General features: G+C 35.2%; 1 protein-coding gene across 1 annotated transcript in view; it reads left to right on the top strand.

Annotated features, from left to right (window-relative positions):
* The first annotated feature begins 1671 nt into the window (after positions 1-1671).
* LOC145788367 (cyclic nucleotide-gated channel alpha-3-like) overlaps positions 1672-19860 on the top strand; it is a 27882-nt gene continuing 9693 nt past the window's right edge. The window contains exons 1-9 of the mRNA XM_082600141.1: positions 1672-1779; positions 2237-2433; positions 11683-11818; positions 14189-14442; positions 15006-15136; positions 15923-16067; positions 16382-16440; positions 18744-18805; positions 19436-19627. Coding sequence (XP_082456267.1) covers positions 1672-1779; positions 2237-2433; positions 11683-11818; positions 14189-14442; positions 15006-15136; positions 15923-16067; positions 16382-16440; positions 18744-18805; positions 19436-19627 — 1284 coding nt within the window. The remainder of the gene's footprint in view (positions 1780-2236; positions 2434-11682; positions 11819-14188; positions 14443-15005; positions 15137-15922; positions 16068-16381; positions 16441-18743; positions 18806-19435; positions 19628-19860) is intronic.

The raw sequence follows: 19860 nt of genomic DNA, 5'->3' as shown, positions 1-19860 counted from the left end.
GTAACAACCGTTGTTGGATGAGCCTGCCTAAATGATCTGGTTTGCGATAAAAAAAAAAACTTTCTGAAGTCTAGACTTCAGAAAAGCAAAAATTCGAGAAGTCATTCAATAAAAATATAAATAAATTTTTAGTGAAAAGATATGTGCAGCGTATGTGCTACATATTGGTTTCCCACACAATAAATGCAAGCGACATGTTAGCTGGTGGATTCGTTACTTGGTTTACCTTTGTTCACTTTAAACTGGAGGTTGAATAATAAGCATAATTTAATGTATCTTAATTCAGATTATAAGGCTACGTTATAGTTTGCATTTCTAGAAAATGCAAATGTTTAGGATCCTTCTTTGAAATAGATGCAGTGATTTGAAAATAATAGTTTACAGCAGCATATTGTAGCTACTTAGAAAAAATATGTCATCAGTATACGAACCTTATAAAAAAACAGATAAAAATCAAGTCCACCAAATATTTTAAGATTTAACTTTCTCGTATCAAAACTAGGCTACTTTAGAAAACTTTATATACTATTTACTGAAAAGCATAAAATGACTAATAAATAAACCGTTAAACTAATAAATAAATTACCTAAATATAGGTAGGCTACAAATAAATTACAACGCAAACGCGTTTATTAAATGTAATGATCTATCGTTAAAATTTAACCTAATGCTGAAAACGTATTCTTACTTAATCTGACTGCCCTGCGTGGGTGGCAAAAGTAGTAAGAATATTAGAGACTTTCTTAATTCATGCTCGCGCTTGAGCGATAACTTATAGCAGAGGTGGGCACCGCTGCTTTAAAAGTAGCGCACTCTCGTAACTTTGAAAATCTTAAAATGATTTTTTTATTGTACTATCGGAAAGCAGCGAAAGTACGACTAAAACAAATGTCTCGCCTCTCCACTACCTTGGTAAAAAAGTAGCAGCTTTTTAGCGGTGAGACAATCGCCTACTGCTAAAAATTTGTTTTGATACTATTACATTTTAATACCATTGTAATTCATGTTGAATGAGATTTTTTCTCCAAAGTTACTTTTGTCACCCGAAATTTTCGTTTTGTCTACGTCATTATTTACCGTATGAAAGTGTTGACTTTTGGAAAGTACGAAAAATATTCATTTATAACTTAGATCTTTGATACGGCCTCAACTCTTGAAAGAAAATTCTTGCATTTTGAAAGGTTTTTCATTAGATAAACATGCTATATACGTATAGAAGCCTACTGAAAGAATTCACGAAGCCTAACGATCGAATTCAATCAAAGCAGATTTCTCTGCCTCAGAAGCAAGATAGAAGAATGCATTTCAAACATCACTGTCTTGTCCAAATTATAAATGGCCAGACATGTTGTCTGATTCTTTTGTATATCTTTGTGGTCACAAGTGTAGAAAACAAAAATCGATTTGTTGCTTTAAGATCTGTTTTCTCTCACTAAGAGCGAATTTATTTGATTTATTTTACTAAACGTCGATCAAAACCACAGCTCTGTTCAAAAAGATAATTGCATTGCTCCACACGCTAGGAATGTTGTAGCCCTAACAATTTACAACGTTTTTTGCAGCAGCAATTGCGTTGATGACTGACTAACGTTAACAAACATTGTATTATAAGAGCAGCAGTAAAACCAATAAAACCTTAGTTGTATTGAACTTACGCAAACAAATTGCCAAATGGTGGACTCCAGAATTGAAACTATATCTTTGTCCAGTCAGTCGGAGTCTCGAGTTCCGAATCTAAAAGCAAAAAAGACTTGGTCGAAAGTGTCAAAGACCTTAGAGGTGAGGAATATAACCCATAAGCTACAACAGACAACATCTTGAAAAAGTTCAATTTAAAGACATGCAGTTTATTCTGTAATATAGAATACCATATTCTATTAACAAGCTTGAGTGACAAATAGAGGTCAACATGTTTAAGAGGTCATAAGAAATCAAGATAGCCTTCGGGTTATCCTATATTCTACTAAGCACGCAGTACTTTGTAAAACTATGGTGACCAATTGTTTTGTTGTGGTTACTTTTCGTCAACATTTAAGATGCATGTAACAAACTTGACACACTCAGACGTAGATCAGAGTTGCCGTTTTTCAAAGATTTAGCTCGGTGTCTGGCTAAAATTAAAAGGTAGATGAAAATCAAATTTTTTATTTGACCGCCTAGTACATGATAAGTTTCTTGACCGAAAGTCATTCTTTATGATAAAAAGTAATAGGCTAGTCTGTATTGTATCTAACAGGCAACAAGACGGCTGCGCAGAATACTTCCGTTAGACGTTCAGAGTACTGAAGAGTACGAAAATGCGCGCCATTCTTTCTTGAAGACTCTGTCATGTGCTAAGGAAAGTAAAACTGAAAAGACGGTTACCGATATAAACGAATTCAAATATGCAGATGGAATTCCAATTAAAGACAGCGATAAAGAATCGTTTTCCAGGTAAAGAAAAAATTGATCTAAAATTTTTGCTTATACGATCGCTTTTTGGATAACTGAAGCGGTTGATTTGGCCACATAATTGTTTGATAATAATTTTTACTGACTTAAGTTAGTATGTAGGATAGGTTCCATTAAGGATAGGGGATCTCCTGACTACGAAGCATCTCCTGACTACTTATTGATTCTATTTGAATAAGGCACTAACATGGCTTACTATATTACAGGCCTCCCAGACGCGCAGTGCCACCTAAAAACTGGAGGCGAGTGTTTTAAAATCATGTTTAACGTGTAATTGGTACAGATCAATCATTTTACCATTTGCAACCATTTTTACATTTTTGACTGTCGAACCTACTACTTCTACACAGAATAAATGTTGTTAGATATTGAAACAACATAAAACAACTGATTTTGCTATAGGTTGTGTAATGCTTAGAAAGCATGCAAAATTGCAATTTAACCAAATGTCAACAAAAGAAACTTAAAGTTTATCAACATGAAAATGTATGCATTACACTCAATTCAACAATATTCATAAACAAATATGCAGTTATATATGCTGTGAGCTTTGAGTTTTCAATTGAGTTTTACATTGCCAATTAATAAATTGTCACTTCTGGCAATATACGAAAGCCACATGCTAGCACAGTGATACTCAACCTTTTTTCTTTTGTGGCCCATTTTTACCAAGCAGAAGTTTCTGGGACCCACTATCCTGTTCACACTGTTGTAGTAGCTTAAAATCAAGGTTCGTATATGGTGCAATACAAGGCATTGATTGCAACATGCCACCGAGTTTATAATTAGAACAAAAATTGCCACTCTGTAGTAAAAAACAGCAGCATCAGTCATTGTTACCACTATCAAAACTACTAAAGTAACGCACAAGTGCAAAATTAACTACAGTGAAACAAATGAAACTAAAATTTTTAATGAATCTAGCATTTTTTAAATAATTCTGTGGCCCATCTCAAAATGTTTCCATGGCTGAGAACCGCTGTGCTAGCACAATCAAAACAAGAAAACATATGGGGCCCTACGTTGTGGAAGTGAGACAAATTAGCATCAGTTCTGTAGTTTCAAAACTTTTAGCTTTGCCTCCTTGTTGCTACGAGGTGTGTACAAGCGCGAATGATTGTTAAACAAAATATTGCACAAGATTGCAGCATGCTGTTTACTTGCACAAAGCAAAAGAACACATAGAGATTTACGGCAAGTTACATTTGCCACTTCTCGAAAAAGTGTGTAGCTGTAAAACACCCACTGGCAGACGTTATCGCCAGGAATTGTCAATCCCCCACGATTTATTTTGTTCATGCATGCACCGTAGGCCTACTTTTTGTAATAAAAACCGGTGTCATCAACATCAAAATTACTGTTTCGCACAACATAACCAGCAATATACATGTCACGATTTCTTTCTATCTCTTAGCAGGAAAAAGACTTGGAAAGATTCAATGACGTAGTTTAATGGGTCAAACCGAAAAGCAGTCAATTAAATGTCGAATAATTCTACTAGTAAAATGATAATCTGACTTCTTGAAGAACTTTAACGAACGGCTTCTCAAATAACTCTAATTTTGAACACAATTTATATCAGCACCAATTCTCATCTATTTGTATTCAATTACTTCAAGTCTCAATCACCAATAATTTCTGCATCAACTACCAATCCACAACTCATAACACAACTCTCATAACCAACTCAATAATAATCATCATAATAATCATTAGGGTCATTCCATGCCAAACGTCCTGGACCCTCCAGTTTGACCCTCTCCAAATTTGCTGAAAATCGGACAAAAGGTTGGATAACATGATTAAGCTAAAAATTGAAAATTTTAGCTCAAAATCTGTTGTACTTTTCAAATTATGACATTTTTAAATTGAGTACACCCCTGCGCTGATGAGCGCTCAGTCATTTTCGGCCATTTTTAAACAAGCATATCTCTCTCATTGCAAATTTAATCTACTTCATTTCTGACAAAATGAGACACTTGTAGGTATATTACATGAATCCAGTTTCAAAATTATATTGTCTTAAAGCATTTTGAAAATATGGAGGCTCAAAGTGTCCCCATTTTGATGCGAAGACAAATTTTGGACCATATTAAAAAAGCTGTAGATTCCATACAAAACATAGCATTGCTATCAAATTTATCCTGGAGGCTCCCCTCCTACTGGATTACAACTACATTGAATTTGGAAGGAAACACTGCTGTCATTAAAAAGTTATTTCACGTCAAAATATGGACCAGCAGCAAATTTTGCTAAAATACGCCATCTTGTGGTGAAAAAATGACCCCGTCAGACGTTGTTTTGAAAAAAAATATTTTTTTCATCTGAAAGAGATATTCATGAGGAACTCATCTTCTGAGTTTCAACTTTGTTCCGCAACTATTAAGGGGTGAGATGCAGTGATGTCTAACCCCTCTTAATATCCATTTCAAGCAATGAGAAAAACATGAACATTAACTTTTAAGTTAGCCAATTGCACTTGTTGTATCGTAAATGACATAAACAACTACAGCATATTGTACAAAGGAAGCAAAGAACATTCAACCTAAAATGACTGGTTGCCTTGTAGGCTTCTGGAATTTGACTTTTTCGTAAATGTAAAACTTGTAAATGTGTTTGCATGTTAATTTTCCTCCATGTTTGGGTCTTCACAACTTTTAATCTAAAGCATTTACAAAACTGAAATTTGGTATTCTGAGTAAGAAGCAGCCCTAGTTTTCATATCTACCATCACAATTGCCAATTTTAAATTAGTTTTAGAGATAGAACGTTTCAAAAATTGAAATTTTTTACATTTGAAAATTTTTTAGCAATTTTTGATGTCTGCTATCTCCCAAACCAATAGTCACAGAACTACCATTTTGCATATCATTAATCTATACTAGTTGGTAATTAACCCTCATGAGACTGACACCAAACAAAAGTGAAATTATTGAAGTTTGGAGGGTGCAAAGATGAAGCCCGAGCAAAAAAACTCAAAATGCGCCATCTTGTGGTTAATATTTGACACTGTGGACAGTCATTCAAAAAGTCGAAACTTTCAGGAAAAAATCTTCTTTGCCTAAGCTATAGACAGTTCAAGTTTGAAATTTGTAACCTAACTCCTTTAATAGTAAATGCAGCTGTGAAATCATGAGCTTGACCATCACATGCAAAAGTCTTGGGGGTGGGGGGAGGTAGGGTGGCTTTTATTTGGCAAAAAAAGAAAATTTTGCTGAGGACACCCTTTTAAATGGTGAGGTTGTCAGAAAAAATAACTCCTGCAAAAGTCTTGAAATTGATTTAGGGATGGTTCCATTGGCCCTCCCCCCCTAAAGTTCTGCGCCCTCCCCCAAAATACCATCTGCAATTCTGCATATCTCAAAACTGCTTGAGCTAGAGATATGGTTACTAAATAACTGCTTTTCTACTCAAGATAGGCACAATCACTGTTCAGAAAGCGGATAGAAAATCATGTTTTCTGCATCTTTTGACACAAAAACCATATCTCTAGCTCAAGCAGTTTTTGAGATATGCAGATGGTATTTTGGGGGAGGGCGCAGAACTTTAGGGGGGGAGGGCCAATGGGATCATCCCTAAATCAATTTCAAGACTTTTGCAGGAGTTATTTTTTCTGACAACCTCACCATTTAAAAGGGTGTCTTCAGCAAATTTTTCATTTTTTGCCAAATAAGAGCCACCCTACCTCCCCCCACCCCCGAGACTTTTGCATGTGATGGTCAAGCTCATGATTTCACAGCTGCATTTACTATTAAAGGAGTTATGTTACATATTTCAAACTTGAACTGTCTATAGCTTAGGCAAAGAAGATTTTTTCCTGAAAGTTTCGACTCTTTGAATGACTGTCCACAGTGTCAAATATTAACCACAAGATGGCGCATTTTGAGTTTTTTTGCTCGGGCTTCATCTTTGCACCCTCCAAACTTCAATAATTTCACTTTTGTTTGGTGTCAGTTTCATGAGGGTGAATTACCAACTAGTATAGATTAATGATATGCAAAATGGTAGTTCTGTGACTATTGGTTTGGGAGATAGCAGACATCAAAAATTGCTAAAAAATTTTCAAATGTAAAAAATTTCAATTTTTGAAACGTTCTATCTCTAAAACTAATTTGAAATTGGCAATTGTGATGGTAGATATGAAAACTAGGGCTGCTTCTTACTCAGAATACCAAATTTCAGTTTTGTAAATGCTTTAGATTAAAAGTTGTTAAGACCCAAACATGGAGGAAAATTAACATGCAAACACATTTACAAGTTTTACATTTACAAGAAAGTCAAATTCCAGTAGCCTACAAGGCAACCAGTCATTTTAGGTTGAATGTTCTTTGCTTCCTTTGTACAATATGCTGTAGTTGTTTATGTCATTTACGATGCAACAAGTGCAATTGGCTAACTTAAAAGTTAATGTTCATGTTTTTCTCATTGCTTGAAATGGATATTAAGAGGGGTTAAACATCACTGCATCTCACCCCTTAATAGTTGCGGAACAAAGTTGAAACTCAGAAGATGAGTTCCTCATGAATATCTCTTTCAGATGAAAAAAATATTTTTTTTCAAAACAGTGTCTGACGGGGTCATTGTTTCACCACAAGATGGCGTATTTTAGCAAAATTTGCTGCTGGTCCATATTTTGACGTGAAATAACTTTTCAATCACAGCAAGGTTTCCTTCCAAATTCAATGTAGTTGTAATCCAGTAGAAGGGGAGCCTCCAGGATAAATTTGAGAGCAATGCTGTGTTTTGTATGGAAGCTACAGCTTTTTTAATATGGTCCAAAATTTGTCTTCGCATCAAAATGGGGACACTTGGGGCCTCCATATTTTCAAAATGCTTTGAGACAATATAATTTTGAAACTGGACTCATGTAATATACCTACAAGTGTCTCATTTTGCCAGAAATGAAGTAGATTAAATTTGCAATGAGAGATATATGCTTGTTTAAAAATGGCCGAAAATGACTGAGCGCTCATCAGCGCAGGGGTGTACTCAATTTAAAAATGTCAAAATTTGAAAAGTACAATAGATTTTGAGCTAAAATTTTCAATTTTTAGCTCAATCATGTTATCCAACCTTTTGTCCGATTTTCAGCAAATTTGGAGAGGGTCAAACTGGGAAGTTTCAAAATTTCAGGACGTTTGGCATGGAATGACCCATTACACAAACTACACCACTATTTATAGTTGGTTGTTCAGTCCAGTAACTTCGAGAAGGTTACGTAAGGTTACATCATAAAGAACCATTGTTCTATCAAGCAGCATTTAAATGTAAACAACAGAAGTCTCTAGAATGTCACGTAGGGAAAATGATTCCAGAAAACACATTTTACATAATACAGATTTCGTACTCAGAGGTTACTTCAGGTCATAACCGATAATAACACATCGCACCAGAATTCTACAACCAAAACAACACGCTCGTTGAAGATACAAAGCAAGCCATCGCGAGGCATTGCACCTTGATTGTGACAATACAACAATGTCATCTTACATCTGTAGGAAGTGAGCCCTCTAATTTGTCCAAGTGTTCAAAGACTGTGCAAACGTTTTCTGACATAGAAAAATCACATTTCAAGCAAGAGTGACCACCAGCATTAGCACTTTTTAACAGGTTTTTGTCTATGCCAAGAAAAACTTTGGTTTTGTAAATATCAACTTTTTCAAGCACTTGCTGTGCAGTAATAAAATATGCACCCCCTGAGCCCTGGCACAGTTTGCCAAACTTTTTCTGAAGTGCATCGGTAGAAAACTTTTGACAATTTATTAATTGGCAATGTAAAACTCAATTGAAAACTCAAAGCTCACAGTATATAACTGCATATTTGTTTATGAATATTGTTGAATTGAGTGTAATGCATACATTTTCATGTTGATAAACTTTAAGTTTCTTTTGTTGACATTTGGTTAAATTGCAATTTTGCATGCTTTCTAAGCATTACACAACCTATAGCAAAATCAGTTGTTTTATGTTGTTTCAATATCTAGCAACATTTATTCTGTGTAGAAGTAGTAGGTTCGACAGTCAGAAATGTAAAAATGCTTGCAAATGGTAAAATGATTGATCTGTACCAATTACACGTTAAATGTGATTTTAAAACACTCGCCTCCAGTTTTTAGGTGGCACTGCGCGTCTGGGAGGCCTGTAATATAGTAAGCCATGGGCACTAATGATGCTCCACAGTAGAAGAGCGAAATGCATATGCCATAAATAGAGCTCTGCTGATTCTCCATGTATTTTTAATAAAAAAATTGTAGTATAGGTTATGGTTATATTGATAGCCTACTTTGTTGTTATTGCTTGCCTATAAAGACAGTAGGCTACTTTCACATATTGGACATCGTATATTCCCTGGGGCTGGGAAGTCGGAGTTGTGGAGTCAAAGGGATTTTGGTGTGTCCGGAGTCAGATTCGAAAAAGACCGAATTCGACTTCGGCTTGATACAAAAAATAAATAAACAGTGTTGTTCACAATTGAGTAGAACGTTTGCACATACAGAGAACTAAATTTTAATAACCTATGGTTGTTTTCGTGTACGTCTTCTATTCATTGCACATGAACATCTTTGTCTAATTTGAATGAATAGTAGTTTCAGATTCTTTTTTATTTGGTTTAGCACTACAGCACGTATGCATTAATTAATATATAGATACATTGGATGTGGTGCTGACTGCTGGTACTTGGATGACAGCGAAATGCCACAGGGTCAACGTAGTCAGCTGCCATCATCATACAAAAAAAATCTACGAAAAGAAGAGGTAATAACAACAAGAGTACAAGAAAACCATAAACAAAAATAAATAAACAAACAACCAAAGTTAGAATAACAGGCAGCGAGGTGGAGGTATAGGCTGAACAAGATAGCAATTAAAATTTCTACGCCTAGTTGTTGTATTGACTTGTTTAAGAAAGTGATTTTTAATTTAGTTTGACATAACACATTTAAAGATATGGTTTAAAGTTTTGTGTGAATGATTCTCTAGAGTTTTATAGATAGGTATTCAATTTTTTTCTTGTCTGTATTCGATTTGCAATTTGGTAGATAAATTTTCTATTTAATTTTCTTTCGGGTGTTGTAGTAATGAACTTTATTTAGGTTTTTAAAATATTCGGAAAATTCACCAGACAACATGTTGTGAGCAGATTTATATACAAAAACAGCGCATTCAAGGTTAAATATATCGTTTAGTTTAAGGACATTTAATTTAGAATATGAGGAGTTTCTTGTGGTGTGTAGAGGAGAAACTAAGCAAGCTTTAATAAAGGTGTTTTGCATAGTTCGAATTGGAGCGAATGGTGTTGTGGAGGCTCTACCTCAATTAAAATGGAATATTGTAGTTTTTGAATGAAATAAGGCGAAATATATCATTTGCAGAGTTGCAGTAGGCGCAATATTTCTTAGTTTGTAAGCAGTTTCACAAGCTCTGATGAGGGTAATCTTAAAATTAGACAAATGCACCTCCCACTTAAGTCTGTTGTCGAAGTAAACTCCTAGATGTTTGTTACTTTCAGTTTCTAAAACAGTGCAATCAAAGACCACATTTATGACTGCAGTATTTGTTCCAACATCAAATTTACATTAGATTCATTCAAAGATAATTCGCAACTGTCAATCAGAGTTTGAAACTAAAATTCAACCAAGCGCCCATTTTTTATATTTCATTATTGGTGATCGGTTGAAGAGTTTTTAAGTTTTTGTTAGATTGTTAGACTTGTATCATCTGCAAAAATTGTTGATTTAAAGAATGAGGCATTAGGTAGATCTTTAATATAAATTAAAAATGATAAGGATCCAAGAATGGATCCTTGTGGGACACCGCAGGTCACGGTAAGAATTTCAGGCCTAATGTTGCCGATTCTAGTAGGCTACATTGAAGTCTGTTTTCAAGATATGATTTCAAATTGTCACAGATTTTACATAGTATAGAATCAAAAGGTGGTTGCACAAGATTGCTTGTTAGATGCAAGATGCAAATCAGCTGAATAATCTTGAATTTCCTCAAATCGGTTTTATATTGCTACAAAGCATAGAACAGCCTACCCTGTATGTTACCTACAACAACAACAACAACAACAACAACCTTTTTGGAACTTGTAACCGATCCGCATGCTTTTATAACTTTATGAACAATCCGGTGAAAACCGGTTGAATCTCACCAATAAATTCAGAATGAGACACAAACCGTCTATTTTAATTTTGTGAAATTGGCTATTATTGAGCGTTTACGTTCATTTTTGTTGATGGTCTATTTTAGCTATTTCCTTCAATTTTGGTAAAGTGGTGATTTTCTTGAACAAATAGACAAATAAAACCTAACAGCCACACGACATTTAACATAATATAATAACATGAAAATAAACTAAAAATTGTCTAAACTAGATTATGTATAGTTTTATTAAATTGAAGTTCAACAGTGATATTATTCCCGTGTATGAAACATAGTTGTTATTATTTTCAGCTTAAATCTAAGACTCTCTTCTTTCTGTGTTCAAATGTCGTGTACAAGTTCACTTGTTTGCATGACGCGGACTGTACATGCATTGGTAGGCTATGTCTACGAGAGTGAGAGAGCATTTGGATTTAATTGTTCTCCAGAAAAACTGCCATTAAAGATAAAACTCGACTTCCAAACTTGTTCAAACGATAAACCATCCCTGGAGTCTTTTAGAATTGTGCATAAATGCTTCAACAAATTTGATATTAAAATTCACGAGGCTTTGCTCATAACATCCTGCAATCTTTGTCTCAATAGGCAGTTGTTCGCCGCAGACGCCTCCTATCTGCTAAATATCTTCACGTAATTTTGCGTCATTGATTTGTGTTTTTTCCTTGCGCAATTAAGCGTCATTGGATTTTGCCTCTCCTCTGCTTTGCCGTTTCATTCTTATGCGTTCCTTTTTTCGATTCCGTGTAGGCTATGTAGATGAGTTGTGTAATTTCAATTTATGTACAACATCGGTCAGTTGGTTACTTGATAAGGGCTAACATGAGTATGGCCGAAAACGTTTGTAATTTTTAGTTTATTTTCATGTTATTATATTATGTTAAATTCCGTGTGGTTGCTAGGTTCTATTAAATACTTGTTGGCTAAATATTGGTCTTAAAACTTTGGTTTGTATAATTTTCTTGACGCTGAGTAGAATAGAACTATCATAAGTTCTTACCATTACCACTAATTATTGTTGTTATTATTAGTGTTTATCAATATATTTTTACTAAGACGTATTTTCAGTGGTGTAGGAACAAAACTGATCATCAATCCAGAAGGAAACAATCTGATTGCGTGGCTTGGTCTTATTACTGCTTCCTTCCTTTACTTTGCGTGGTCGCTTATTGCTAGGCAAGCTTTCACCCAATTACGAGAAGCCGTGAGTATTTAGTTGCAATAACATGCTGAAAAATTATGAGAAAATGGAGCGAGCAGTTAAACCCACAAAGTTTTCCTCGCATTTAAGTGTAAAAATTATTGAATTTGTGAATTTAAATTGAACTTCTTTAACCACTTGTAGTTTACAGTGTTAGTCATCATTTTGATTTGTTGTCTTGCAAACAAATTGTAAGAGATGAAATTGATTATAGACTTAGATTGATCCAAATCAAATATTTTTAACAGTTTTCAAAATTTGTTTCATTCTCTTACAAATGTTTTTATCTTCGTGTGGATTTTGTTTTCAGTATTTTTTACAGAATACGTTTTCCTATGTCACAAACTTATTGCCTGTCGTAAGATTTTTTGTGAAAATATTTTATTGTTAGGCTACCTATGCTCTTGTTTGTGATTTAGATTTTTGCTGAATAACTTAGGTCGCTGCCAGTTCACAATTTACTGCTTTTAACCGATTAATCATAAAACAAAATTATTTTTAGTTTGAAATACTAATTTGTAACTAGGCCTATATGATTGGAATTAAAACGTTAGTCACTATTTAATGTTAAAAACATTGCATGCGACCACGGTTCGTTTTTTGGCTATCTAGAAGCACAAGATGAGAAACTGTTCTATCTGTTTAACATCATACAAAACTATTGATAGGTGTTGTTTCAAATCAACTAGGCCTACTATGTTTAGCTAGATCAAAAGTAGTCCACAGCATAAGTTCAAACTTGGGTAGGCCTAGTTTTGAAATCATCTGTTATTCCGGCAAAATTTGTCGCAATTTTTTTTTTATTCAAAATAATATATGTTGCGTCGAAATGACAAAGTTTAAAATTCCAAAATGTTAAATATATTTTTATGCTGAGCATTCGGCAGCTTTTTTGGTTGGTTTGTGTAAATTTTGCCCCCCCCCCCCCAAAAAAGAAATTGGTAATCTAACACTTTTGCTTGATGCCGTTTAACTTTCAGCAGAAGGCAGTTTCGTTTTATGCTCGTCTAAAAATTTCTAATTTGTTTGCATCTGCAAAAAAATATTGATTTTGGATGTTTTGTATGGCTATTCGCTTGAAGCTAATATTCAATAGCAATCAATCAAAACTTCAAATTATTAGAAATCTATTGAACTAATGCAAGATTTTTTCTGTACTCTAATCCCGCAATTACGGTTTTAATAGGCTTGCAGCTCCGAGGTAGCTTTGCTGTAAAGTGATTTGCACAAATCGTTTATAATTGAATTGAAAACGGTTAAAATCAATTTGACGTGAAGTGCCTACAGCTTGCTTTGCGTTCAAGCATTAAGGATTAAGCCTATCAATTATAACAAAATTATTGTTTTTTGTGACAAAAACTGTGTAAAGCACTGGAAGCACCACAAATCTATGATAGATAGACCAACAGCGCTATTTGATTTTAAAAACGAAACCAATTCTTTGCAATAAAAATATCTCTTTCAAAACAAGATCTAGAGTTTTAAAATGCTATATTTATCCTGTTTTTCATTACAACTCTGAAACCTGGAATATTTCAACAAAAATGGCAGAAAAGATTAATGCTTTTGAAATGTGGTGCTTCCGTAGAATGCAACGCATTTCATGGCTGGCAAAGAAAACAAATAAAGAAATTCTACACCAAGTGAACCAAACCAGAACTCTGTTAAAAAGTATGAAAACCAGACAATATAAATTTCTCGGCCATGTAGTAAGAAAGCAAAAACTGGAGCATCTCTCTTTAACTGGTAAAATTTTTGGAAAGCGGGCACCTGGCAGACAAAGACAAACACATCTGGAACAATTTAACGACAAGACAGAAACAATCATCCATGCAACATATAATAGGAACATTTGGTCTAATTATTCATCGGAGGCCGTCGATGCCTGGTTCAGGCAAGGCAATTGAAGAAGAAGAAGCTCAACTTGTTTTGGAAATCAGGCAAAATACGGTTTGAAGATAAGATCATACGAAGCACATTTCTTTTCTGAAGCTCGTTTTTTAAGTCACCGTAGCCTATTATCCAACAAGGGATAATACGAAACTGTTTTTTTTTTTTTCATTTTCGAAACAATTTTTGTGGTCGAAACAGTAAAAGATTGAGAGCAAAGCAATTTTGCTACGTATGTCTAGGCTCATAGCGCTATAGAATTATAAAAACACCCTTCACCAAGTCAAGATTGTTATAAGAATATTGTAAATATTGAAAGATGAAGTACAGTATACTATATAGTTTTATACCGAAAACCTGTAATTCAAAGGCAATACCGACGGTAGCTTGCTTACCACAGGCTTACAGCATAGCTGTCTTGGTGACTTTTGGTAAATGCAAAATCGCCAACGTGGACAACTCGAAATTCTGTTTGTCATTTAGGTTTCCTGGCGGCCTTTGGACTGTATTTGCGACATCATATTTCTTGTCGACATCTTAATGCAATCTTTAACTGGTTTCCTTGAAGACGGGCTTTTGGTGACAGATGTTGTGCGCGTGGTGAAGCGCTACGTTAAATCAAGATGGTTCATCCTTGACGTAATTTGCTTGCTTCCCTTCCCATTTATTACGTCAGAATTGCCAATGTGGAGACTTCCAAGAGTCCTGAAAATGTTTAGAGCAAAAGAATTTATCAGGTGTGTAAAAACCTTGATGCAGTAACTATGACTATCGCCGTGGCTAAAAAAAAATCAAAACAGATGTATTATATTTTACACATTTGGAGCAATACACATCCAAAAAGTTGCCTTTTTTACATGGTTTTAACGTCACTAGACATTAAAGCGATAATAACATAAAGTGATGTTTTGAAATATTTTATTGTAACTTTTATGCTTCTATTTGGTAAGGTTATTGCATAGGGATATTCGTGTACTGTAACATAATTTATTTCCAAATTAATTTTTATTGTCATGCAATGCATGTCAATTGTCAATGCAATCACAGCTAGTGAGTGACAATCATGAACTGATTCTCGTTGTTGTGACCTAGAACAATGCAAAAAAACACTTTAAAAAATTATAGTGAGCTACTATAAGGCGGAAATGCTATATTTGAGTAATTTGCAATTAAACATGCAGACAAATGTCTTCATAATTTAATGTATATGTCATAATATTTATAAACCATCATACATTAATTCAAGTGTCATGTTAATAGCAAGAATGCTAGTTAAATAACATGTTTCGTAATTGTTTAGGAAACTTGAATGGGCTATCTCTTATCCCACCGTATTACGTGTGGCAATTCTAGTGCATACACTGATGATGCTAATGCATTGGTTTGCTTGTTTCTACTTCATGGTGAGCGAATCAAAAGGCATCTCTGAAGGCAAGTACTCATACAGGCTATACTGTATAATAAGGTTCAGGTAACCGCAAATAGTAAGGCCGTAAAAGTAACAATCATGTGTCTAAAGTTAAAAACAATTCAAGCCTAATCATTGTAACCTACAAAACTTTCATTTTATATTACTTAGTTAGCTACAGTTGGTTGACTCCACAGGTATTTCGAAACTGAAAAGGTCTTATTCTTACTATCAGTTTGCGCAGATACTTGAATAGTAATGCTAGACCAGGTTGCCACATTTAACAATAAAAGATGTTGCTTGAAATGAATGGAAATACATTGAATTTTTATTGTTTTTGGTATGATTTTTGAATTTCTTTATGTGGATGCATTGGTGAAATTTTTGCAATTATTTAAATAAAACCTATAAAATAAACAAAAAACCCAGCTTCACAGGTTTTATGTAATTTACATTGAAGAAAGCAGTTATCATTTTATCAAGTATGCGAAACAAGACCCGTAAGATTAATAATGACAGCAATTTTGAAAACACAACATAAAAGTGGAGAAATAACGTGTGGTAGTCCATTGTGTATTACTTAACATGTTAAATAACCTGCTACGCGTAACTTAACTTTCATATAAAAGCTTAGCTTATCAACAATTCCCTTAGTTATGAAGTGACATTAGATTCTATACGTCAACCATGTGTAACGACTACCGGTACCCTTTTTGATAGAAATCGCGAGCAATTGCTTTTTTTTGGTTAACGTTGTGATACAACTTTAGTTCAGATTTCTGGAAACTAATTTGAAGCAAAAATTGTAGATGGAACTCGTGGTTGGGCATATCCTTTCACCGCAAATGTGTCAGAGTGGAGTACACTGCAAAGGAAATATCTTCACTCTCTCTATTGGTCGTGCCTCACACTCACAACCATTGGAGAAAAGCAGTCACCAACTACTGATATCGAGTAAGCTGCGTTATTGCTTGACAAAAGGGTTTGTTGCGTCATATAGATGTTGCTTTACGAACAATAAGATGTCTTTTTGTGAACATATTTGTGTAGTTTAACGCAGTTGTGTGAAAAATACCATTTTCTTAATCTTTATTTTGTCTCCAACGTATTTTTTAGCTCAAATTTTTCCGCATAATGGAACCAGATTCTGGATTAAATTAACTTGATTCAGACCGATACTCTGATTAGGCAAGTTAAAGCTGTTCTTGGCAGAGCCACCCAAAACTATCAGTTTCATATTAATTTAAAACCAGTGCTTTATTTTACAGATATTTATGCACGATGGCGGCCTACTTTTTGGGGATTTTTGTTTTTGCTACGGTTGTTGGTGAGTAGTTGACTAGTTGTATGCCTAGGTCTACTGTTTTCTGTCATCGAGCAAATTGCTTGAAAGGTCAAACGACTTTTGTTTGTAGTCCATTGGAAATGAAATAAGAAACAAACTGAGCATCTATGATTAGGCATACGAACGCTGCATCCAAAAATTGTTATGTTCTTTTTATAAAATCTATACCAACAAAACATCTCAGCGGTTGCCAAATGTTGCTAAACACAACAAAAGTATCGATTTGCTGAGTAGACCTATCAAAAAATGAAAGGCTATATTGATCTATGTCTGACAAAAATGGTTACATTGTTCGTCTGGAAGCTTGTTTTAAGTTCAGACTTGTAGTAAAATGTATCCGATATGATGCGAGCTTTATTAGTCAGTGATCTCAGTAAGATCCGTTGTACAGCCGGGTGGTAAGAGCCCTAGTACGGCACTCGAAAGGGTACCGGTTTGACATCGCTTAAGAGCATGCGGCTGTGTCTTTGGCAGGACACTTAGACATGCCTGAAGGTGGACACAAAGACTGGCTTCCTTGACTTCCCCTCCACTTATTCTAACACTTCAACCACCGGGTAAAAGCCTGGATAGTGGATATAACAAACAAACAAAAAAATCAATAAGATGTGGGCTGAAGCCAGTGCCGGTCTTAGCGTATTTCGGTCCCTGTGCGGAATATGCTTTTGCGGGCCCCAATGAGAATGATCCAATTCAGTAGTGTAGCTAGGTGTTTTGAAAGGAGAGGGGGTGGTTTGACGGTCGGCAGACGAAGCCTGACGGCGTGATCGCTGAAGACGACACCCAGCGGTAGGGAGGGTCTGGGGGACCTCCCCCAGAAAATTTTGAAAAACTGCTTTGAATTTGAGACATTCTGAGAGCATGTTCAACAAAATTTGGGCATGAATGTTACTGTAAAATGGTGTTGTCCGGTGGCATAGCAAAAGGATAAGATCATGCTTTCTTTGGCAATTTTCGGAAATAAAGCTATGTTTCTATGTTGAGTCTGGATGCAACCTATTTCGTCTCCTGAAAAATTCGTACCCCAATTTCGTACCCTGAAATCGGAGTAACAAAATCAAATTTCGACCTATTTCGTCGCCTAAAAAGATCGAGAGAATTTTTGAAATGTTTGCTGCAACTCCGATCAGCGACTTCGGCTCTGTTGTTTTTTTCTCGATCTTTTCAGGGTACGAAATGTTCATGGGACGAAATAGGTTGCACCCGTGGAGTCTCTATGTTTTCTTGTTGCTAATTCCTTTGTTGAATTTACTTGTTGAATTTTTCCATTGGAAATGACAAAATTACTGCATTTTCTGAGTAAATTGCGGGCCCCCTAATTTGCGGGCCCTGTGCGATCGCACGGATTGCACACCCCAAAGACCGGCACTGCTGAAGCTAACATAGTTGAAATGAGCTATAAATACCTTATCTAGCTTACTTTCATTTGCAATATTGCTATTGAAATACATTTTTGTAAACTAATTGCCCTGAAAATATTTAGATACATTGTTTTGATAACAAGGAATTTTTTTAGCTTTCTCAAACTCAGTTAGAGATTTCTTAGTTTTGTGGCTCTTTACAACGGGGCAACTTGTGACACAAATAACATTGCAAGCACTTGTAGACTACATATTTGCATGTGGAATGTGTTAGGATATTTGCAGTCATTTCTAATAAGTATGAAGCTGATTAATGTCTTTTAACTGTTTTAAGTAAGAAAAGGTTACGGCATTTTTACTGTGACCAAATTTCTTCAACCTATCCTCAAATCCACTAGAGATTTAAAACACGCTCCGGTTTTAATGCCACCCGTTAGTCTGGTGAATTTTGATTTGAGCGAGGAAAATAATTTTTGTCAAAATTTACGTTTTACCACATTTTTCTGTTTTCACTTGGTGTTTTGCTTACGTAATTTATATTTCTGGAGTCTTTTCCTACGTAAAAATAGCTACGCTGCTGAATAGATAAAGTCCACCCCAATAGCTCAGTTGGTTAGCGCATGACTTTGTGAACGAAGAAGCTGCCAGATTAAGCAAGGCTGGTTCGACTCTCGAGGTGTGCTCTCGAACAACGTATTTCAGGACTACTCTCCATTCAGCGGCATCTAGTGAATGGAATAATTCCCCGGCAACTACACTTCAACAATCGAAAAACTTCACTCTGCCGATCTCGGTAACCGGCCCTGCGTCAAATACTAACCTCTAAATATGCGAAACTACCAGGAATAATCTATCAAGGCTTTGTCAGTCCGAGGATAAAGATTCAAAACCATCTGTAGCTTATATACAATATTTGTCTGACAGGTCAAGTTGGAAACGTAATTGCCACTCAAAACGAAAACAAACAAGCCTACCAAAGAATGACAGTAAGTTGTGAACGTGATAGCTAGATTGTACTTGTAGGCTACTAGATTTCAAAACGTTCAGTAGAGCACAAGTTTTTAGTTTGGTACGGTATTATAATTGAAGGTTTGTATAGCTTGATAATAGACCTAATCAGTAAAAAACACTATGAAAAAATCCTTTGCAAAACCCTTTCGCTCTATCAAAATAAACCATAAAAGTTCTGCATTCCTAATGTTGAAACTTATTGACCAACTATCATAACATATCATTTTATTTTTCGTCATTAACGTGTCGGGAACGAAAAATGTAATACTAAGTTTATAATCGATATATCATTATCGATACGTCAATAAACGGGAGCCTATATCGATTATTATTGTAGCCAATAGGCCTACTATCTTTTCGTAGTTAATAGGCTATTCTCTTTTTTTGTGGTATTATTAAGTTAGTATCTGGACAAATATTTTCTTGGAAACTTTTACCTCAGTGGGATATTTACCTACAGTCAACAAAAATAGTCTTTGGTTCACCGCGCAGCGTCAGTGCAACCATCACACGCATTGCTCCAGTAAACTACAAACTGCTAAAGCAAAAGATGGATTTCGCAGCATAAAGGTAAGCTAACTTCTATTATAATCTTTCATTTGCAGGATCACGCCAAGAAATTTATGACGGCAAAGAACATTCCCAAGTCAATGCAGCAGAGAGTGCTGCGTTGGTACCGGTTCTCTCGTTCACGCGGCACGCTCACTGGTGATAATGACGTCAACAGTCTGCAAATGGTACCGGATTCTCTGAAAACTGAATTGGCAATTTATGTGAATCTGAGCACTTTGCGAAAGGTGGGTATTTTTCTACAAAAAGTTACTAAAAAGTAAAAATAACTTTTTGTGTTAAACTTTTTAATGTTCGGTTAAAGCAGTGTTTCTCAACCTTTTTTGGCCCAACGGCCCCTTTATAAACTGGTGATATTTTACCGCCTCCCAACAAAAACAATTTAATTACGCATGAAAACAGTATAGGCCTACTGTTGGTAGTAGTGGTTACGTCATAATGGAACTCACCAGATTTTGTG

This window comes from Aplidium turbinatum, chromosome 2 (assembly GCF_918807975.1).
Source record: "Aplidium turbinatum chromosome 2, kaAplTurb1.1, whole genome shotgun sequence".
Classification (NCBI taxonomy): Eukaryota; Metazoa; Chordata; class Ascidiacea; order Aplousobranchia; family Polyclinidae; genus Aplidium; species Aplidium turbinatum.
Note: the sequence above shows the minus strand (reverse complement) of the source record. Positions and strands in the feature narration are given on the sequence as shown.